The 17,242-nt window shown below is 41.7% G+C and overlaps 1 protein-coding gene across 5 annotated transcripts in view; it reads right to left on the bottom strand.

The window, feature by feature from the left end:
- Positions 1 to 17,242, bottom strand: part of ctnnd2a (catenin (cadherin-associated protein), delta 2a) — a 287,423-nt gene that overhangs the window by 15,042 nt on the left and 255,139 nt on the right. For all 5 annotated transcript variants that reach the window (XM_048266125.1, XM_048266123.1, XM_048266126.1 and 2 more), the window contains 2 exons: positions 10,940 to 11,216; positions 8,060 to 8,144 (listed from right to left, as the gene is read on the bottom strand). In XM_048266125.1, the coding sequence (XP_048122082.1) occupies positions 8,060 to 8,144; positions 10,940 to 11,216 (362 nt within the window). The remainder of the gene's footprint in view (positions 1 to 8,059; positions 8,145 to 10,939; positions 11,217 to 17,242) is intronic.

Here is a 17,242-nt window from a genome sequence, read left to right as displayed (position 1 = left end):
CAGATTTCTGTTCTCGTCAACGTTATGTTCCAAAACAAAAACAAACAGCATAACAATGCCTCGAGCCTGAGCGATGGGTGTGTGTGTGTGTGTGTGTGTGTGTGGGGATGAAGACTGTATAAGTTATTTCTCTTATTGAACTCAGAGTAGCTCTGTTCTCCAGCATAACAAAGGGAATTCTATGGTTGGCAACTCTCTCTGATGTCCGACACTTCGCCAGAGAATTCAGCTACTTGAAATCAGTTCTTTTAGGCAAGAGTGAGTTTCACTGCGATTAAGTGCCTGCCTAATTGCTATAATTTCTATTATCACATAATTCTTTTCATTCCACTCATTATGGTGGTTGGCCTAACGTGACTGGTGGACTCTGAAGGACATATTAAAGCCAGTATTGAAACTGTGCCGAATGAACAGCAAGTGTCTTGAGTGAGAATGTGTGCAAGAGGCTGTGCGTTAATACGCTACCGCCACACTCTCATGCTCCAAGAACTCTCTTTTCATAAATGTGTGGCTGCAAGCTTCTTGCATGAAAGGCTGTTCTTGAAAGGAGGGACTGATTCACAGGTTCACATTCAAAGATAAGACCATGATGCCGTCAGACAAGACTACCTTGGCTAAACACACTATGATCTACTGTACCAACTATGTAGCAGATGGATACACACACACACACACACACACACACACACACACTGATGCAAACATCTGATGTAAATATCACCAGAGCAATAGGAATGACACCCAAGGAGTACACTACCTTTAAAATGTATATAAAGATATATGTACACTCTGCTACCTTTGTTTGAAGACACGCTACCTAACATGAAAGGGGCAGGCTAGCAGTAATGCACCAGTCTGGAGCACCATTTCAGTCTCATCCGTGGGCAGTGGGCTCTGCTCTGCTCCGTCTTTAGCACCTCATCCACGTACATCATCATGGGAACTGCCTCAGGGTGGTTGGAGTCTGACGCAAGGAGGAAGCCTTGCCCTGGGGTGAGTCTTCAGCCCCTTCAGGCCTTCAGGTTCACAGTCAATTAGCCCGCACATTTAATTTCCCTCTTTCTTTGTAACCATCTCTCACTTTCTCTCTAATCATCACTCTCCCCCTCTCTCTCTCTCTCTCTCTCTCTCTCTCTCTCTCTCTCCACTTTTCCCCCAACACATTGCTATCTATGTCTACCTCTCTAAGAAACACTGTTGCTCTACCATCAATCATTCAGATGTATATCTACTCTTGCTCAGCTCTCTGATGTAGTACACATCGCAAAGCCTCTCTGTGATCATAACTAAATAGCAAAACAGTATAATCATCATGTCAATAAGAAGAAGACTAGGAGTACAGGTATAGTGCATTCTCTGCCAGCATTGTAATAAATCCATTCAACAGACATAGACATTCTCAATAACTTTTCTGAAAACTTAAAACTTAACTTTTCTCAAAAAATATTCTGTACACCTCTAGATAGCAGGTAAATCTGTAATAATAATTATTATGCAATGTGTGCATGGTTGTAGTGTAGCTTAGATAAAGATCTAATAGAGGGGAAGAGGGGTCTCTGCCAGCTCAGTCTGAGCTCATCTCTTCATCGCTCCTACTCATCCCAGCAATTCTCTGCAACTTCATTTTCACTAATCTGTTCTTGTGTATATGTGTGTGTGTGTGTGTGTGTGTGTGTGTGTGTGTGTGTGTGTGTGTGTGTGTGTGTGTGTGTGTGTGTGTGTGTGTGTGTGTGTGTTTGTGTGTGATTGACAGACAGACTGCCTGGGCAGACCAGTAAAATACATTTTCCAAATATAGCCATTTGCGTCCGATTTTAGTCATAAAAAAATCAAATAGGGCCAATAAAACACCAAATGATTATCACACCTAAAACACATTTCCTTCCCTTCCTTCATTTTCACAGATGGCTCTCAGTGAGCCCACAGCTCTGATGAGAATCAAAGAGAGCCTCAGGTGTGACGGCCTTCCAATCACCACCTCCCTGGATCCACAGAGGCAATAAAAAAAAAAGACACACACACACAGACATATAATATATATATATATATATAAAACATACATACATATATATATATATATTTAAAAAATTCTCCTCCCTTGCTGTCCAGGCGTAACACACACACCCCAACCCTCACCTCATGCACATACACACACCCTACCTCGAAGGGGTGAGAGGGTGCCTGAAAATCAATGTGAATGGGGAGCAAATATGCCAGTATATGTCAAACCTGTGATGATGTCTGCAGGCACATCAGTCTTAGTCTCCTGCTGCCCTTGCACCTTTGCCCCATCTATGCCCATCTTAGAGCTGACCGACCACTCAATCTCATTTCCACTCAGAGATGCCGACTGATTGCAGGGCTTGCAGTGGATGCAGTTATCATTTCCGCACGATACAACTTTTTCCTGCTCAATACCAATATCACAACCTTGGGTATCTGCCGATACTGATATCCAAACTGATGCGACTAAGATGCAAAAAGTCCACAAATAAGCAGGTGAATAATATCAAAAGCAAATGACTATTTACATAAACCACACACGCTCCCCTGCTGTCCTCAGGGATTAAAGTGAAAAAAAATCGTTTGACTGAACTTTTTTCAGGCCATAAGTCATACGTTGTTCATATCTACCTATAGAGATAGCACCCCTTTTGCGGTCGCGACCTATTGGTTTTTAATGTACAAAAAGATGCAAACAGCAAAGTAAAGGGAGTATTCGCCTTATTCACACGGCGGCCATTGTTTAAACCAAAACGAGGCTACAGGGTACACTTACTATAAAATTAATGCCACCTACAGGTGAATGTATAGAACATAACAATCCTATGGTTTGTACCCTGTAGCCTCGTTTTAGCCGCCAATGGCCACCATGTGAATAAGGCGAATTGAGAGTGTTCTTGATTGAGATTGAGTTTTCCTGATGAACAAAAATATATTTTAGTACCATCCCTGACCATTGCTGATTAGCCATTGCTGTTCTTTTCTACTGCAGCAATATTGTAGAAAGGCTTTAACACACTCTTATTTAATTACTTCAGGCCAAAAGTGTTTAAAGGGGATATTTTTTTCTTGTTAATATGCAATTCTACACCAAGTAAAATCTATAAAATCAAGTTGGCAAGACTTCCCATTTCCTCATCAAAGTAACGAATCAGAACATTCTAGATATTGTTCATATTTCCATTTGTTGCCTCATCCGTATTTAATGAACGCAAAAGCAAACCCCCGGCGCTTTAATTTCTTTACACCATGGCTTGTTAGTTCTCCCCCGTTTCCAACAGCTGCCCATCTCCATTTATTTTTTAACTTTTGACACCTGCCTTCCTTTGGCAACAACGCATCCATGACAGCTAGTGGCCTTGCCAAATAGACGCACTCAAATCATGACGCTAATATGCGGTTCTGGTAGGCCTACTGGTTATGGTTTTGTGCTATAAATGAATAATATTTTATAGCAAACTTTTAAGTTGACTATTTTAAGTGTATGTCAACATACACTCACAACCTACTGTCGTTAAAAGTGAGGCCTAAGCAAAATAGGCTACAAGGCTGTCTGTGCGTCACAAACCGACTGACCCCCTTACTCAACAGTTCGCGATGATGACAGTGATATTATTTTTTTATGCTAACACGTTCAGTCAAAACCTTCCGTCGCAAAATTGTGAAAAACATTGTTGTACATGTCATAACAGACGGGATAATAAATTGCATAGGCTACGGTTTATATTAAGTAAGCTTTTACACATAATGTTAGTTGCATTGATTAAAACTGTAACAATAATAGTAGCCTACATCGGGTGGCATAGAAGGCTATCTGTTCAAGTCATAGGTGACACCCAAAATGAATGACCTCTCCCTGACAAGAGTTCGCGATAGTAAGAAATTGTCTACATTGATGCACGGAAAGAACACAGCCTACGCTTCTTCTCCAATTAGCGACATAGAGCTCACAATATCATATCCAAAAGTTAAACGGATTGACCAACCTCATCAGCTGTCTCTAATGTGTCACTATAATCCAACTTTTAGACCGTTATAGTCCTCCGTATGTGTTCTTTGGAAAAGCAAAGGTGATAGCCCCCCCTCCTATTTTTTTTCTCATCGGATCTGCATCGATCTCAAATATGACATTTCTAAAATCAAATTGACGGAAATCCGTCCTATGACGGAGAACTTTAATCCTTGGCTGTACTGCAGAGTCATCTTTAGGCCTACTCAACCGCCTTTGGGAGCTAACTTTGCTAAAACCGCTATACTTCACAGACAAGGCTGCACTCTAGACAGGTTTGATCTGAATCCTCACATTCAAAGCTCATAATGAGATGGAGGCTTACCTCACACTTTCACTTCAGGAAGAAAACTGTGCAGTGGTAAGTGGGACAGCTTTTACTGTATTTGAATTGATGGGAAAGAGGTGCTATGTGCATAACACTATATAGTAGAACTACATAGTGATGAAAATCACATTATGCAAGGAAAGATTATTTATAAAGGATTTTCTAAAACTACTATAAATATTAAGACATATAGAAACTCAAATGTACTGATATTTAAAACTGAGATATCCATAAAATATGCAAACTTACTTTCAAATAGTGTGCAGAGAATGACTTTAATTACATTTAAATCATATATGTCTGGATGTCTGCAAGTGTAATCCACTTCATGTCTAACTTTGCCATCTAACCTAACTGTCCAATCACCGAAGATAGACTCCAAGCCCCTCTCTCCTCAAAGCATCTCCATTCCCTACCCTTAGCAGTCTGGCACATCTGACACTTCAAACATGCATATTTTCCTTTCTGTCTCCATGAACCACTTCTCTCCTTCAGTTCTCGTAGCACTGTTACTTAACCATTGTGTGCTATTGACAAGGTCTCTTACTCCGTTTCTGAGTTTCTCAGTCAACTAATTAGGTGGCACAGTCAGTCTGAGAAGTTTGACGCATGAACTGCCATAGCAGATGCCAAGTCCATAATGTAAGTCTGCCTCAGAGTATATATTACTTTGGTTGGTGAGGGTGCATAAAGGTTTCTATCATAAATCAGGAAAAAAAAAACTGTGTGTGGAAACTCATCAAAACAATTCTCCAAGGTGCCCAGAGTCTACTCATCTGAAACTTAATTAGGGGGAAGGATGAAATAGGAGTACTCTCGGTCTGATGGCACTTTCTGGAAAGTTCTGTTTCTTTAGACGACAGGGATACCAAAACTCAAATCATCAGAATTGTGAGTGTAGTGACCTTTTTATCTCTGGTAAAGGTCACCGAACATGGAATCTCTTCTAGAAGATTCTGAGCCCAGCATTGAAAAGGTAGAGGAAGCCCAAGCTGTGGGGACACACTCCAACCACAGGGAGGAAAAAAAAGAGACGTCATATTAAACAGGTGAACGGGGACATGTCTCTCCCTCTCTCTCTCTCTCTCCCTTGTATTCTTCCTCTATCTGGAGCTTCTCTGTCACAGTATGTTATCCTCTCTCTCTCTCAGACAAACTCACTTCTTTTCCCCCTGAGTCTCCTCCTCTCTCTTTTCTCCCCATTTAATCTCTGATTCTCTCCCTTACCCCCCCCCACCCCCCAACCCCCAGCCGTGTCGCCGTATACTGTAGCTGTCAGAGGTGAGCGTGCTCAGTGGAGTCTGACGGTGAGTTGTCAGAGCCTGGGGGGCAACCAGGGCCTGCAAGGGACACTGGACCCTCATCAGGCCCAGCCTGTCTATCGTTCACCTCACACAAGCCTTACACTTTCTCTCTCTCTCCCCTTCCTTCCTTCAGTTCACTCTATCGCATGTGTGTATGTGATCCACACTCATTCACCTCACACAAACCCCTCATTCTCTCCCTTGCTTTCTTTCTCTCCATGTGTGTCCCATACTCATCAGGGAGCAAGCCACTTCCTGCGTTTCAAGACTCCCAACGCAACCTGTCAGACTTTATTAGGGATCATCTGTGCATAGGTAAAGAAGGAGAGAAAGAGAAGGAAAAAAAGAGATTAAGAGAGTGAGCAATATAGAGAGGAGAGAGAGAGAGAGAGAGTAAGACAGAACAATAGAGGTGGAGAGATAGAGAGGAGATGACGTCCCTATTACTGAGATCATTTCGGATGTCTTTTGAAATGACACCCAGAACACCCAATCACACGCACGCAGATGTTTTGAACCCTACATGTTTTCACAGTTATGTGCATTAACCCCCTGTTTGTCACACATATCCCCCCTCGTGATCAAGGACATATGTAGTTAATTAAGACTTCCACAGACTGAGCAGGAATCTCTGACTGTGTCTCAAATCGCGTACTTCTGCACTTACAATACCTAATTTGAGTGCATAAGGGTGTTCACACTGACAATTCCAACGACACGAAGGGCGCTGCAAGTTCCCGGATGGTGCACTCATAACGGTCAAAAAGCTGAGTGTGCAACGCTGGACATTTTTCGCCCTTAACGGACGCCATCTTGGCCAAATAGCGGAAGGGGAGGGAGCGTTTTCAAACTCGTGGAAATCGCGGTTGACAAAGCTGAAGCAGCAGCAGTGGAAAACAGACTTTACGGAGGTACAAGCAAGTTATAACATAAACGGTTCATGTTTTGACACAGTATGACCATGTCACTGTCGAGTTGAGGACGCCAATAAAGTTATGTTAAAATGTTTGCAATCGTCATTTCCGTGAAGTGCACGGAGTTAGTGTTTGATATGAGACAATACTATTTTGTTAAAATTTGCGCACTCCGCCAGTAAGCACACAGTGCACATAGTGTACTACACGAAAGTGTACTCACGTAAGTACACCAATTGAGACAGACTCTCTCTCTCTCTCTCTCTCTTCTTCTCATTTCTTTTTCTCTCTCTATAGAGGGGCTTCACCCTGTTTATTCTGAGTCACTGCACCTGGAGGTGGATGTTTGCTTTAAGGCTTAACGTTTGTAGGAAAGGTAATGAAGAGACACTATAGTGTATAGTGGGAATCGAGGTGCTTTTCACCTCAAACAGTTTGTTCATAATCTACTGGTCAGGAAGTGTGTCAATGTTGGGGAGGAGGGTGGACTCTGTAGGAGATTTGGTGGAGGAAAGAATGAGGAGCATGATGAAATCTATCCTCAGTAACAGGAGCCACCCGCTGCATGACACTGTGGTTGCCCAGCAAAGCAGCCGCAGAGACCGACTCCTCTCCATGAGCTGCAGGACTGAGAGGTTCAGAAGGTCATTTGTTCCGGCCGTCATAAGACTGCATAACGGACCTGTTTGAGATGCATTAATTATTTACTACTAATGATAGTAGCTTGTTTTGTGACTCTTTTTATTTTATTAACTGTTGTCATCAGGGTTTTTATGAGTGTATTGCAGTAAGAATGCTTGTTGGTAGACAACACACTGCTGCTGGACATCTGAATTTCCCCTGCTGGGATGAATAAAAGTATATCTATCTATCTATGTATCTATCTCTCTATGTATCTCTCTATCTATGTGAGGGAAGGCGGGAGAGAGAGGGAGAGAGAGAGAGAGAGTTGCCAAGGTGTCTGAACAAAACCAAATGAGTGGACTGCAATGAAAGTGGAATGGATTAATTGTTTTAGGAAAAAAACTCTGTGGTAGAGAGATGGTATAACTGAAAAGTATGCACGCCAAAGCTGGCCGTGCCCTTGAGGCCACTTCAGCCCTTGAGAACTGAAAGAACACATTTACAGCTCTGAAAGAATTACATTTTTTACACTGCTCACAGAACAAAGATGAAATACTGTATGGCTTCTTGCCCCAAGCGTGAGAAAGCTGCAACTGAGTGTCCTGGAGACTGGAGCTGTGCCTAATGGAGATCGTATGGAGTGATCGTGGCTGGGCTGGGTTTGTGACAGTGTGTGTGTGTGTGTGTGTGTGTGTGTGTGTGTGTGTGGTATCACATGTGAAGTATGAAGATCAGGGTACAGTATACTGTGCCACAGGGTGTGCCAACTAAACAGGGATGTGGACTAAAGATTTGCAGAACAATGTGGTGCACAAGTGTGTGTGTGTGTGTGTGTGCGTGCATGTGTGTGGTCTAACTGAAAAATAAATTCTCTCACCTTTTTGTAGAGACTCCGCAGATCCCTGTACTGCCACATGCTACTGAGAACCTGTGATGCAGCTTTCACCACCTTTGGCGAGTGCCTGGACAAGTGAAAGAGAGAGTGAGAGAGAGAGAGAGAGAGAGAGAGAGAGAGAGAGAAAGAAAGAGAGAGAAAGAAAGAAAGAAACTCTGATGACAAAGAAAAACTGATGTACTAGTTTGAGAGAATGGTGGTGTGATGGTGTTGTTGATCACACAAAGAGTGGCTAAACTTTGGTGAAGGCTTAAGTTCTTTGTACATACAGCCATGCTGGCTAACTATAGCGTAATTTAACTAAGGAAAGTTCTTAACTGAACTGAACTGAACTGAAATGCAAAATGTAAATTCTACAAGTGATGTCATGGGGTATTTCATGTTAGTCAGTGATCAACTGGACTTGAAGAAGACGCACAGCCGAAATGTCGCCAAATCAAAATGTCCACTGCATCTAGAAACAGAGTGTGCCAATTTTTCCTTTTTGACTTTAGCAGTGATCTACTAAAAATAATTTTGCGGTTAATCATGACCGACGTGAATGCTTATCTTGATTTATCTGTAAGGAAAACATAGGCCTAAACAAACAACAGTTTCTTATGTATGGCAGCAATGTTTACATCATCAACACAGTACCCCCCTCCCTGAGATTGACAATACCTTATAGTATTGAACAGTTACCAGTGGAGACTGAGCATCTGCCACACTCAGAACAGAGAAACATAACATGCTTTGTGTGGCTGTCTCAGAGCTCGATCGGGTGGCAATTTGCCTCCACATTCACAAAATGCCAACTTCTTGTAAGGGAGAAACAATGTGTTGGATAGGAATTTGGCCTGACAACATAAATTGTGCAAGAGAATAATCCATTCTTTGATTCACAGCAGCAAAGGTTTACACAAGCAGGAAGACATTTTGAAGCAAGATTTCATCACATCTTTTACTTCATATAACCCTTTGTTTAAATGAAGAAAACTTTCTCTGTCATTATGAAAACTCTCTTTATCTGCATATGTATATGTAGTATACATATTTTTGTGTGCATGTGCATGTTTGTATGTATGCATGTCTGTATGCATCCTTTTATCTATATACAGTATACTGTGTATATGATACATCCATTTATCCTTTTATCAATGATGTACAGTGCATCTTCGTATGATGCACACAGTCCACATTTGTTTGATGTAGCCAACATCCGCACATCACACGTCATTTGAAATACTATTAATAATGTTTCACATGTACAGCTAGTGTGATGCCTTACCAATCATCACAGTACAGGGAATGACATATTCAATGGTTCTTCTTTCTATGTGTGGTCTATATGTAATGGATTTTCATTTACAGACCAGAGAGCGTGCAGACCAGAAATGCAACCATGGTAACATTAATCTACCATAAGCCTTTCTGAGAGGTTTGAGTCATTCTGAACTTTCACGTGCGTGTGTTGTGTGCGTGTGTTGATTTGTGTATACGTGTGAACATGTGTGCATGTGTTTGTCTTATTCTATGTATTTGTGTGTGAGAGAGTGTGTGTGTGTGTGTGTGTGTGTGTGTGTGTGTGTGCGTGCATGTGAAACAATACTGGATATATCTACGAAGCTGCGGTGCGACTAGACGACAGGATGTGATGGGTCGCTTGAGCCTGGTGTCTGTCTGCTGATGCAGCAGGCTGTGTCTGCTTGTGGCCTGGTGCCAGGGAGTCAATATTCATCACAGCGTGTCACGCTGACACACCACCCCACTGCAAGGTCTCACACCAGTCAGACATCATCTGCCTCATGAAGGCCAGAGATAGAGAGAGACATAGTAGCAATAACAGCCCAGCCTCGATGCGGAAACTGAGAGCCACAGAGAGAACCGTTCCAATGTGAATCTTAAGATGGAATAAAATATCTTTGAGTGTTTCTTCTTTTACTAGTAAGAATGTTCCTATGCTTCATTGAAGTGTGAATGCCATACAGGTACTTTCACGAACAGTTATAGAATGTACAGTAAGAATGAAAGTATCTAGAATGTAAGAATGTAGAGTGTATGAATGCAGAATGTAACACTGTGCCCAAATCACATGTGACGTGAGCGAGTGTCAGTGATGCCACCCAACAGTCAGATGCTCCCACACAGTTAGGGCAAGCTGTAAGAATGTAAGAAGGTAGAATGTAGGAATGCAGAATGTAAGAATGTAGTGGCGGAATGGGTGCAGAATGTCAGAATGTCAGAATGTGGAAAATGCAAATGCAAACATCAGAGGCGCAAGCAAGAGCTGTTTCTCGGCTCTGGTAACAATGCAAAATGTGGAACGCAGGAATGCAGAAGATTGTAAGAATGTGGTTACAGACCTCTGGCAATAAATCCTAGCAAGTGGACCTGTGCTAAATTATGACCAGAGAGTTTACATTGACATTACAGTCTAGAAAATGTACATAAGGTAAGTATAGCCTTCAGATAGTAATATCTAGAAAGTGTGCTTAATCTTCACCTAGGTCCAAACAAAATGGAAAATGTTTAAAGCAATTAATTCACTTATTTTGTCTAGTTAAGAAATAGCTGAAGGTATATGAGGGCCAGCAGTAACCAGAACAATATTCTGTGCCGAGATCTGAACAGCACACTTCATTTGCCAGGAGCAGGAACTGGAATGACATCAAATGACTGCTTGAAAAACTTCAACTTTCAGAAGATGAACTTTTTCTCCCTCTGGATTTTTGGCTGTTTTTTTTTGCTTATTAGAGCAGACAGACAAACAGAAAAACTCTTGATCATAAACAGAGACGAGAAGAAGTCTTTGAGGTTGCAGTGGCGTCCTTGTGTGCTTGTATGTGTGTGTGTGTGTATAGTGACGCTTACTGTGCCACTTACTTGTCTCCTTTGCTGCGAGCTATGCCGATGAGCTTCTCAATGCCGCCTGCGTCGCGCAGTGCTTTGGCGTTCTCCATGTTCTTCGTGATGACTTCGTGCAGTGCACAGCAGATGGCTGTCACCGTGTCGTCCGACATGGTTTTACTCCCACTGCTGTTGGCAGTGCCCCCTCCACCGCTGCTGCCACTCGTGCCCCCGCCGCCCCCACCACCACCACTGGAGCTGTTGCTGGTGCTGCCTGGTAAGCGATGGACCAGGTCCCGCATGGCATACTTGCCTAGAGGGGTCAAAGAAAAGGTCACAAATATTAGTGCTTATTACTGTGTCCATATTAGCTGCTGCTACTACTACTACTACTAGTCTGAGTGCTATCTGAGTGCTTTCACAAGCTCTCACAAGTGCCTGTGAGGTCAAAAGTGTCACATTATTTGCCACTACAGTAGCTCAGTTTGGAACACAAGATCAGGAATGGGTTTACTGAGTTGGTGAAAAGTAAAGGCGTTAGGCAAGGGATGATTACAGTCAAAGACAAGGTCAAAAACAAGCTAGAAGACAATGACACAATGTTAGCCATATGATGGTAATATATAGCAGTTTGGGTTGACCAGCCAGGTCTGGTCTATCGGGAGTAGGCCCTAAGTGACTCTATACAATGACATCTTGGGTTCATAGTCTTAAACAATCCAAGCATTTCTGTGGCTCCGGTAGGGTAGTCATGTGTTTCTGAAGTGGGAGCATTGTCTGTGTAGCTTACATAGACTATGAGAAAGCACTTTAAAGCCAGTGTGAGCCTTGTTAACTGTATCCACATTGTTTTTCGTAGACTATGAACCAGCATTTAAGGTCTCAGTTAACCAGGATTAACTGAGACCTCATGTTATACCAAAGTTAATGTTGTTTGAGTAATAAGGATGGCAACATTGTCTTCTCTTGGTTTTGAAGACACTAAACAAATGTCATGTTTTTACTAAATAAAAGCCACTTTTCCAATTAATGTAACGTTCCTGTGGTTTTCTTTGTGCTAGAAAAATAACTCTCTGTGTGTGTGTGTGTGTGTGTGTGTGTGTGTGTGTGTGTGTGTGTGTGTTCCTTCATGCATGTTTTGTCATGATTCAAGTGTGTGCCAAAACTTTTCTGAAAACCTCTTTCTCTGTCTTCCCAGCTTCCCTAAAGAGCACCATTGTACTCAACTCAATGAGGCTGACTCATGTGGCATTTGCCAAGGAAGACAGACAAAGAGGGGAGAAGAAAGGAAGCAGACATTAAATTGAAGTGTTCAAAGGGTGCAATTAAATTCAATATTTCCATGAGAGAGCCATGAGTAATTGTCTGCTTTCTAGACATTTCTGACACGTACCCACTGATGAAGTGATGGAACATTGAATGATATAGTTTCTGTATGATCACATAACATCCCTTTAAGCAGAGAGAAACTGTGTCTGTGAGGTAGGTACATTCAAAAGGTTAATTGTCTCTCTCTTATGGGACCATCAACCACAGTGTGGCAACCGGTTAGCTCCTTCTGTGTTCATAACCTTCTACTTTGTTTGAGTTCCCATATCACTATGGTTGAGTAGTAATGAGTACGGTTACGTTTGGCATGTTGAGGTTGCAGTTGAGGTTTTATAATCCTGTAGAGCCGGGTTCAAACCTGGGTGAAGGACTTCTATCACTACAGTGAAGTTGTATTCCACTCTGGCTAATTCACATGCTCACTTTGACTTCACCCTTGTGGTAGTAAAGCCCCTGAAGGTGCCTGGGGATGTTCAGTGTAGCAAAGATCACACTCTCACAAGTCTAAAACACTACACATAAATACACAGTGGAGGAGCTCAAGAGCAATGTGTAACATTCAACACTAGTCAACATACAAATGTACTGTCCATCCATACTGTATAATCCCCAAAAAAACTCAGACAAGATCCCCATGATTTGGATGGCTTGGCTGTCATTTGAAATGGGATTATGACCTGGCATGATTGCATATTTGTATGACACAGTGGGCACCAAGAACTACTGTAGGTTACTGACTTCAGAGGAAATACAGGTGCTGGTCATATAATTAGAATATCATGAAAAAGTTGATTTATTTTAGTAATTCCATTCAAAAAGTGAAACTTGTATAATGTATACATTCATTCCACACAGACTGATATATTTCAAGTGTTTATTTTTTTTTTTAATTTTGATGATTACAACTGACAACTAATAAAAACCCCAAATTCAGTATCTCAGAAAATTAGAATATTGTTTCAAGGTTCAACATTGAAGAGACCTGGTGCCACACTCTAATCAGCTAATTAACTCAAACACCTGCAAAGGCCTTTAAATGGTCTCCCAGTCTAGTTCTGTAGGCTACACAATCATGGGGAAGACTGTTGATTTCACAGTTGTCCAAAAGACACAAGGAGGGCAAGACACAAAAGGTCATTGCTAAAGAGGCTGGCTGTTCACAGAGCTCTGTGTCCAAGCACATTAAAAGAGAGACGAAGGGAAGGAAAAGATGTGGTAGAAAAAAATGTACAAGCAATAGGGATAACCGCAACCTGGAGAGACAACTGCAGCTGGAGTCAGTGCTTCAAGAACCACCACGCACAGACGTATGCAAGAGATGGGTTTTAGCTGTCGCATTCCTTGTGTCAAGCCACTCTTGAACAAGAGAGTGGTCCAAAGTTATGTTCTCTGACAAAAGTACATTTTGCAGTTCCTTTGAAAATCAAGGTCCCAGATTCTGGAGGAAGAGAGGAGATGCACAGAATCTACTTTGCTTGAAGTCCAGTGTAAAGTTTCCCCAGTCAGTGATGGTTTGGGATGCCATGTCATATGCTGGTTTTGGTCTACTGTGTTTCCTGAGGTCCAGGATCAACGCAACCGTCTATCAGGAAGTTTTAGAGCACTTCATGCTTCCTACTGCTGACCAACTTTATGGAGATGCAGATTTCATTTTCCAACAGGACTTGGCAACTGCACACAGTGCCAAAGCTACCAGTACCTGGTTTAAGGACCATGGTATCCCTGTTCTTAATTGGCCAGCAAACTCGCCTGACCTTAACGCCATAGAAAATCTATGGGGTATTGTGAAGAGGAAGATGCGATACACCAGTGCCACAGACTGATCGAATCCATGCCACGCCGCATTGCTGCAGTAATTCAGGAAAAAGGAGCCCCAACTAAGTATTGAGTGCTGTACATGCTCATTCTTTTCATGTTCATACTTTTCAGTTGGCCAACATTTCTAAAAATACTGTTTTTGTATTGATCTTAAGTAATATTCTAATTTTTTGAGATACTGAATTTGGGATTTTCATTAGTTTTAATCATCAAAATTAAAAAAAACTATACATTTAAAATATATCAGTCTGTGTGTAATGAATGAATATAATATACACGTTTCACTTTTTGAATGGAATTACTTACATAAATCAACTTTTTGATGATATTCTAATTATATGACCAGCACCTGTATACTGTATGGACGCTCAATAGACTACACAGGCAGTACAGTGCCTGTGCCTACAGAGAAGTCCTACAGTGTGTGTTCAGCTTTTCATTAAGGTAGAGACCTGTGTGCCGTCTGCTCCCAGTGTTAATGAAAACAACTACAGATGCAGGAGCACGGGTGTGCTGGTGAGGGGGATGTTATAGCCTCTATTGTCTTCCAGATGCAGCCATTGATCTTTCACTTTATTGTCCCCGGAGAATAAAAGTAAACAATCACTGTAATGATTTTTTTGTTTGTTTTGCAGTTCAGCGTGGGCACTAGGAGAATGGCACAACACGGAGGGGAAAACAAAAGTGTTTTGGTCTTCTGTTGCTGTGTTCTCTCTCTCTCTCCTTTTCTCTCTGTTCATATTGTATACAGAGGACAATGGGCACAAAACAATGAGTAGCTATGAATATATGACATTTTCAAGTTTAAGCTCAAATTTAAGTTCATATTCAATGTTTAATGTTTGCAAAAGGCATGGTAAATTGTACTGGGATGTCGCTCCGAACAACGTGGATTTACCAACCTCACAGCCAGCTGAAAACCCTTTCCCACACCTGTGTCAGTTAGCCTATGCTTTATGAGAAAAACGTTGATATGATATGCTGAACAACTGACAGATTTTCAACATAAAGCATATGAAAAATGAATGAAAAAATGGCCTAATTTCTAATCAGTGCACCCAAAGTTAATTGGTGTGTGCTTATCTTGTCCTCGCAGGCTAAGGCGCCTCTCTCGCCTGAATGGACAATATGGAGCCTCTGAGCCGCTGGGACGTGAACCGTGCGTGAGAGAAGTTCTGGTGGGAAAGCGCAGATACGTTTGAAAGGGGGAGAGAACTGCGCCGATGGATCAATGTGAACACTCTCAAAAGCTCATTAATATTGGCATCCTAATGATGATGGCTCATGCTTGATTTAATCACAAGTGTGAGAGTGCAAACTCTTACTTTTTAACATAGCACATGTAGCAATGAAATATGTCGATCTTATGTGGATTTTTTTGTTGAGATTGGCATGTAACTGTGGAGTGTCATTCATTCTATATGTTTTATTACTGCATTAATGGGATATTAAAGGAAACATTCCGGCAATTTTTCACATAGATCTCTGTTTTTCTCGGGGTCACAGAGTACTGTCGCTACTGTCACTGTTAATGTTAATGTTATGTTCAGGTTCATTCATTCTATAATTTCTTCTAACCTATATCAGAACTCAACAATTTATTGTCTAATTTAATTTTATTGCCTGTCTCCTCCCTGACTCTGTCAGTGATTTTAGTAGATGCTGAATCTGTACAGAGCCTTTGCCTGTACATCCAGAATATTCCTCCTCACACATATTCCCCCTCACACATATTCCCCTAGATGGTGTGAAAAATACAACCAGCTCTTGTAATAACAACATATTTAATGTGACTTTGCAGTGGAGGCTTAGTTTACTTGTCCAGCCAGTCCCTGACTGATTAAACCAAAATACTATGTACACTCAAGCTAATCACCCTTACAAATAGCTATGATTGTGTATGTGTGTGTTTTATCTTGTAATTCCTCCATTAAGAGACCATGTTTTGTTGTTTGTTGAAACCATTTGTTTAAAGTTGTGTGTTTTTAGTGTGAGATTAGACACAACATTGCCAGTGATTGATGTGCACTCTAACACACCACGAAAAGGACACTCGAATAAACAGAGAATAATTATGTGGTGATTTGAAATTAAATGGTGATTATGATAATTAAATCTGCTCAAAGTGCACTCTAATTGTTTATTTATAAAACATTTGTAGATGTACAAGCAAGAAATTAATTGTTAAAGTTCCATTATATATTTTTTAATGTACATTTCCTGGTTTTATTTTGCAAGAGGAGATGTTTTTCTTCAGACACAAAAAACATTGCACTAGAATATACCAAAGTTTGATGATCACGAGACTTAAACACTCAAATAAGGAAATAACGCTAAGGGCAATCACAATGCCGCCTACACAGACTCCTTCCTCTTCCTCCTCCTCATCACCACCCTATTAAGCATGGAGTGCACTCGTCTGTGCAGGACCTGCTGTCTCCGTCACAGCCCTGTGCTGCGTGCGTATCTGTGTGACTCTTTGGCCACCCCTTGCCTGTTTGGAGCCTCTCATCATGAGTGTTCCGGGCTAATCAGGGATGAATGGAGAGCCAGTTCTTCAGTCCAACGAAAGTCTATTCTCTCATGATCACTCCAAAACAGGCAATCAGCCAAAGCTAGCCATTTCGATCATAATAATCATTATCAACATCATCATCATCACTGTTGTGCTTCCTCAGAGCACGCACCTCTGGAGTGGCTCAGAGTTTGACCAGTGCCAACAGAGATTCTGCAAACCATTTCACAGGAAAAATGAAGTCATTATGGTCTGAACGTTGCGTTACGCCTTTCTCAGACAACGCTCACAGCCTTTGGGCTTATACACTCCTGGTAACCAGGTTAGTGAGAGAAAACACAGCACACAACATGACAGCATAAAAAAAACAAAAACAACAACAACTGCCAACTGCTGATGGCATTCCTGAGTCGACTGAATGGATGCAAGGCATAAGCGAGAAAGAGAGAGAAGGCACCTAGAAAGAAACGGCGTACATAATTACTTCCAAACTCCTCACGAAGGATAAAATGCGTCCAAAGAAAGTGGGCGCATTAATATTTTCCACGGCGAGTTCAAAGGGAGTGTGTAGAAGTGTGTAAAAGAGAGAGCCCAAGGAGCCTTGGCTGATTTAGACACACCACTCAGCGAGAACAAGCCCCAGGGTCTGACCGGTCTGTGTGGCTTAGCACCGCAGC

Source organism: Alosa alosa, chromosome 16, assembly GCF_017589495.1.
Source record: "Alosa alosa isolate M-15738 ecotype Scorff River chromosome 16, AALO_Geno_1.1, whole genome shotgun sequence".
In the NCBI taxonomy this organism is placed as follows: Eukaryota; Metazoa; Chordata; class Actinopteri; order Clupeiformes; family Clupeidae; genus Alosa; species Alosa alosa.
This window is presented reverse-complemented; position numbering and strand designations above follow the sequence as displayed.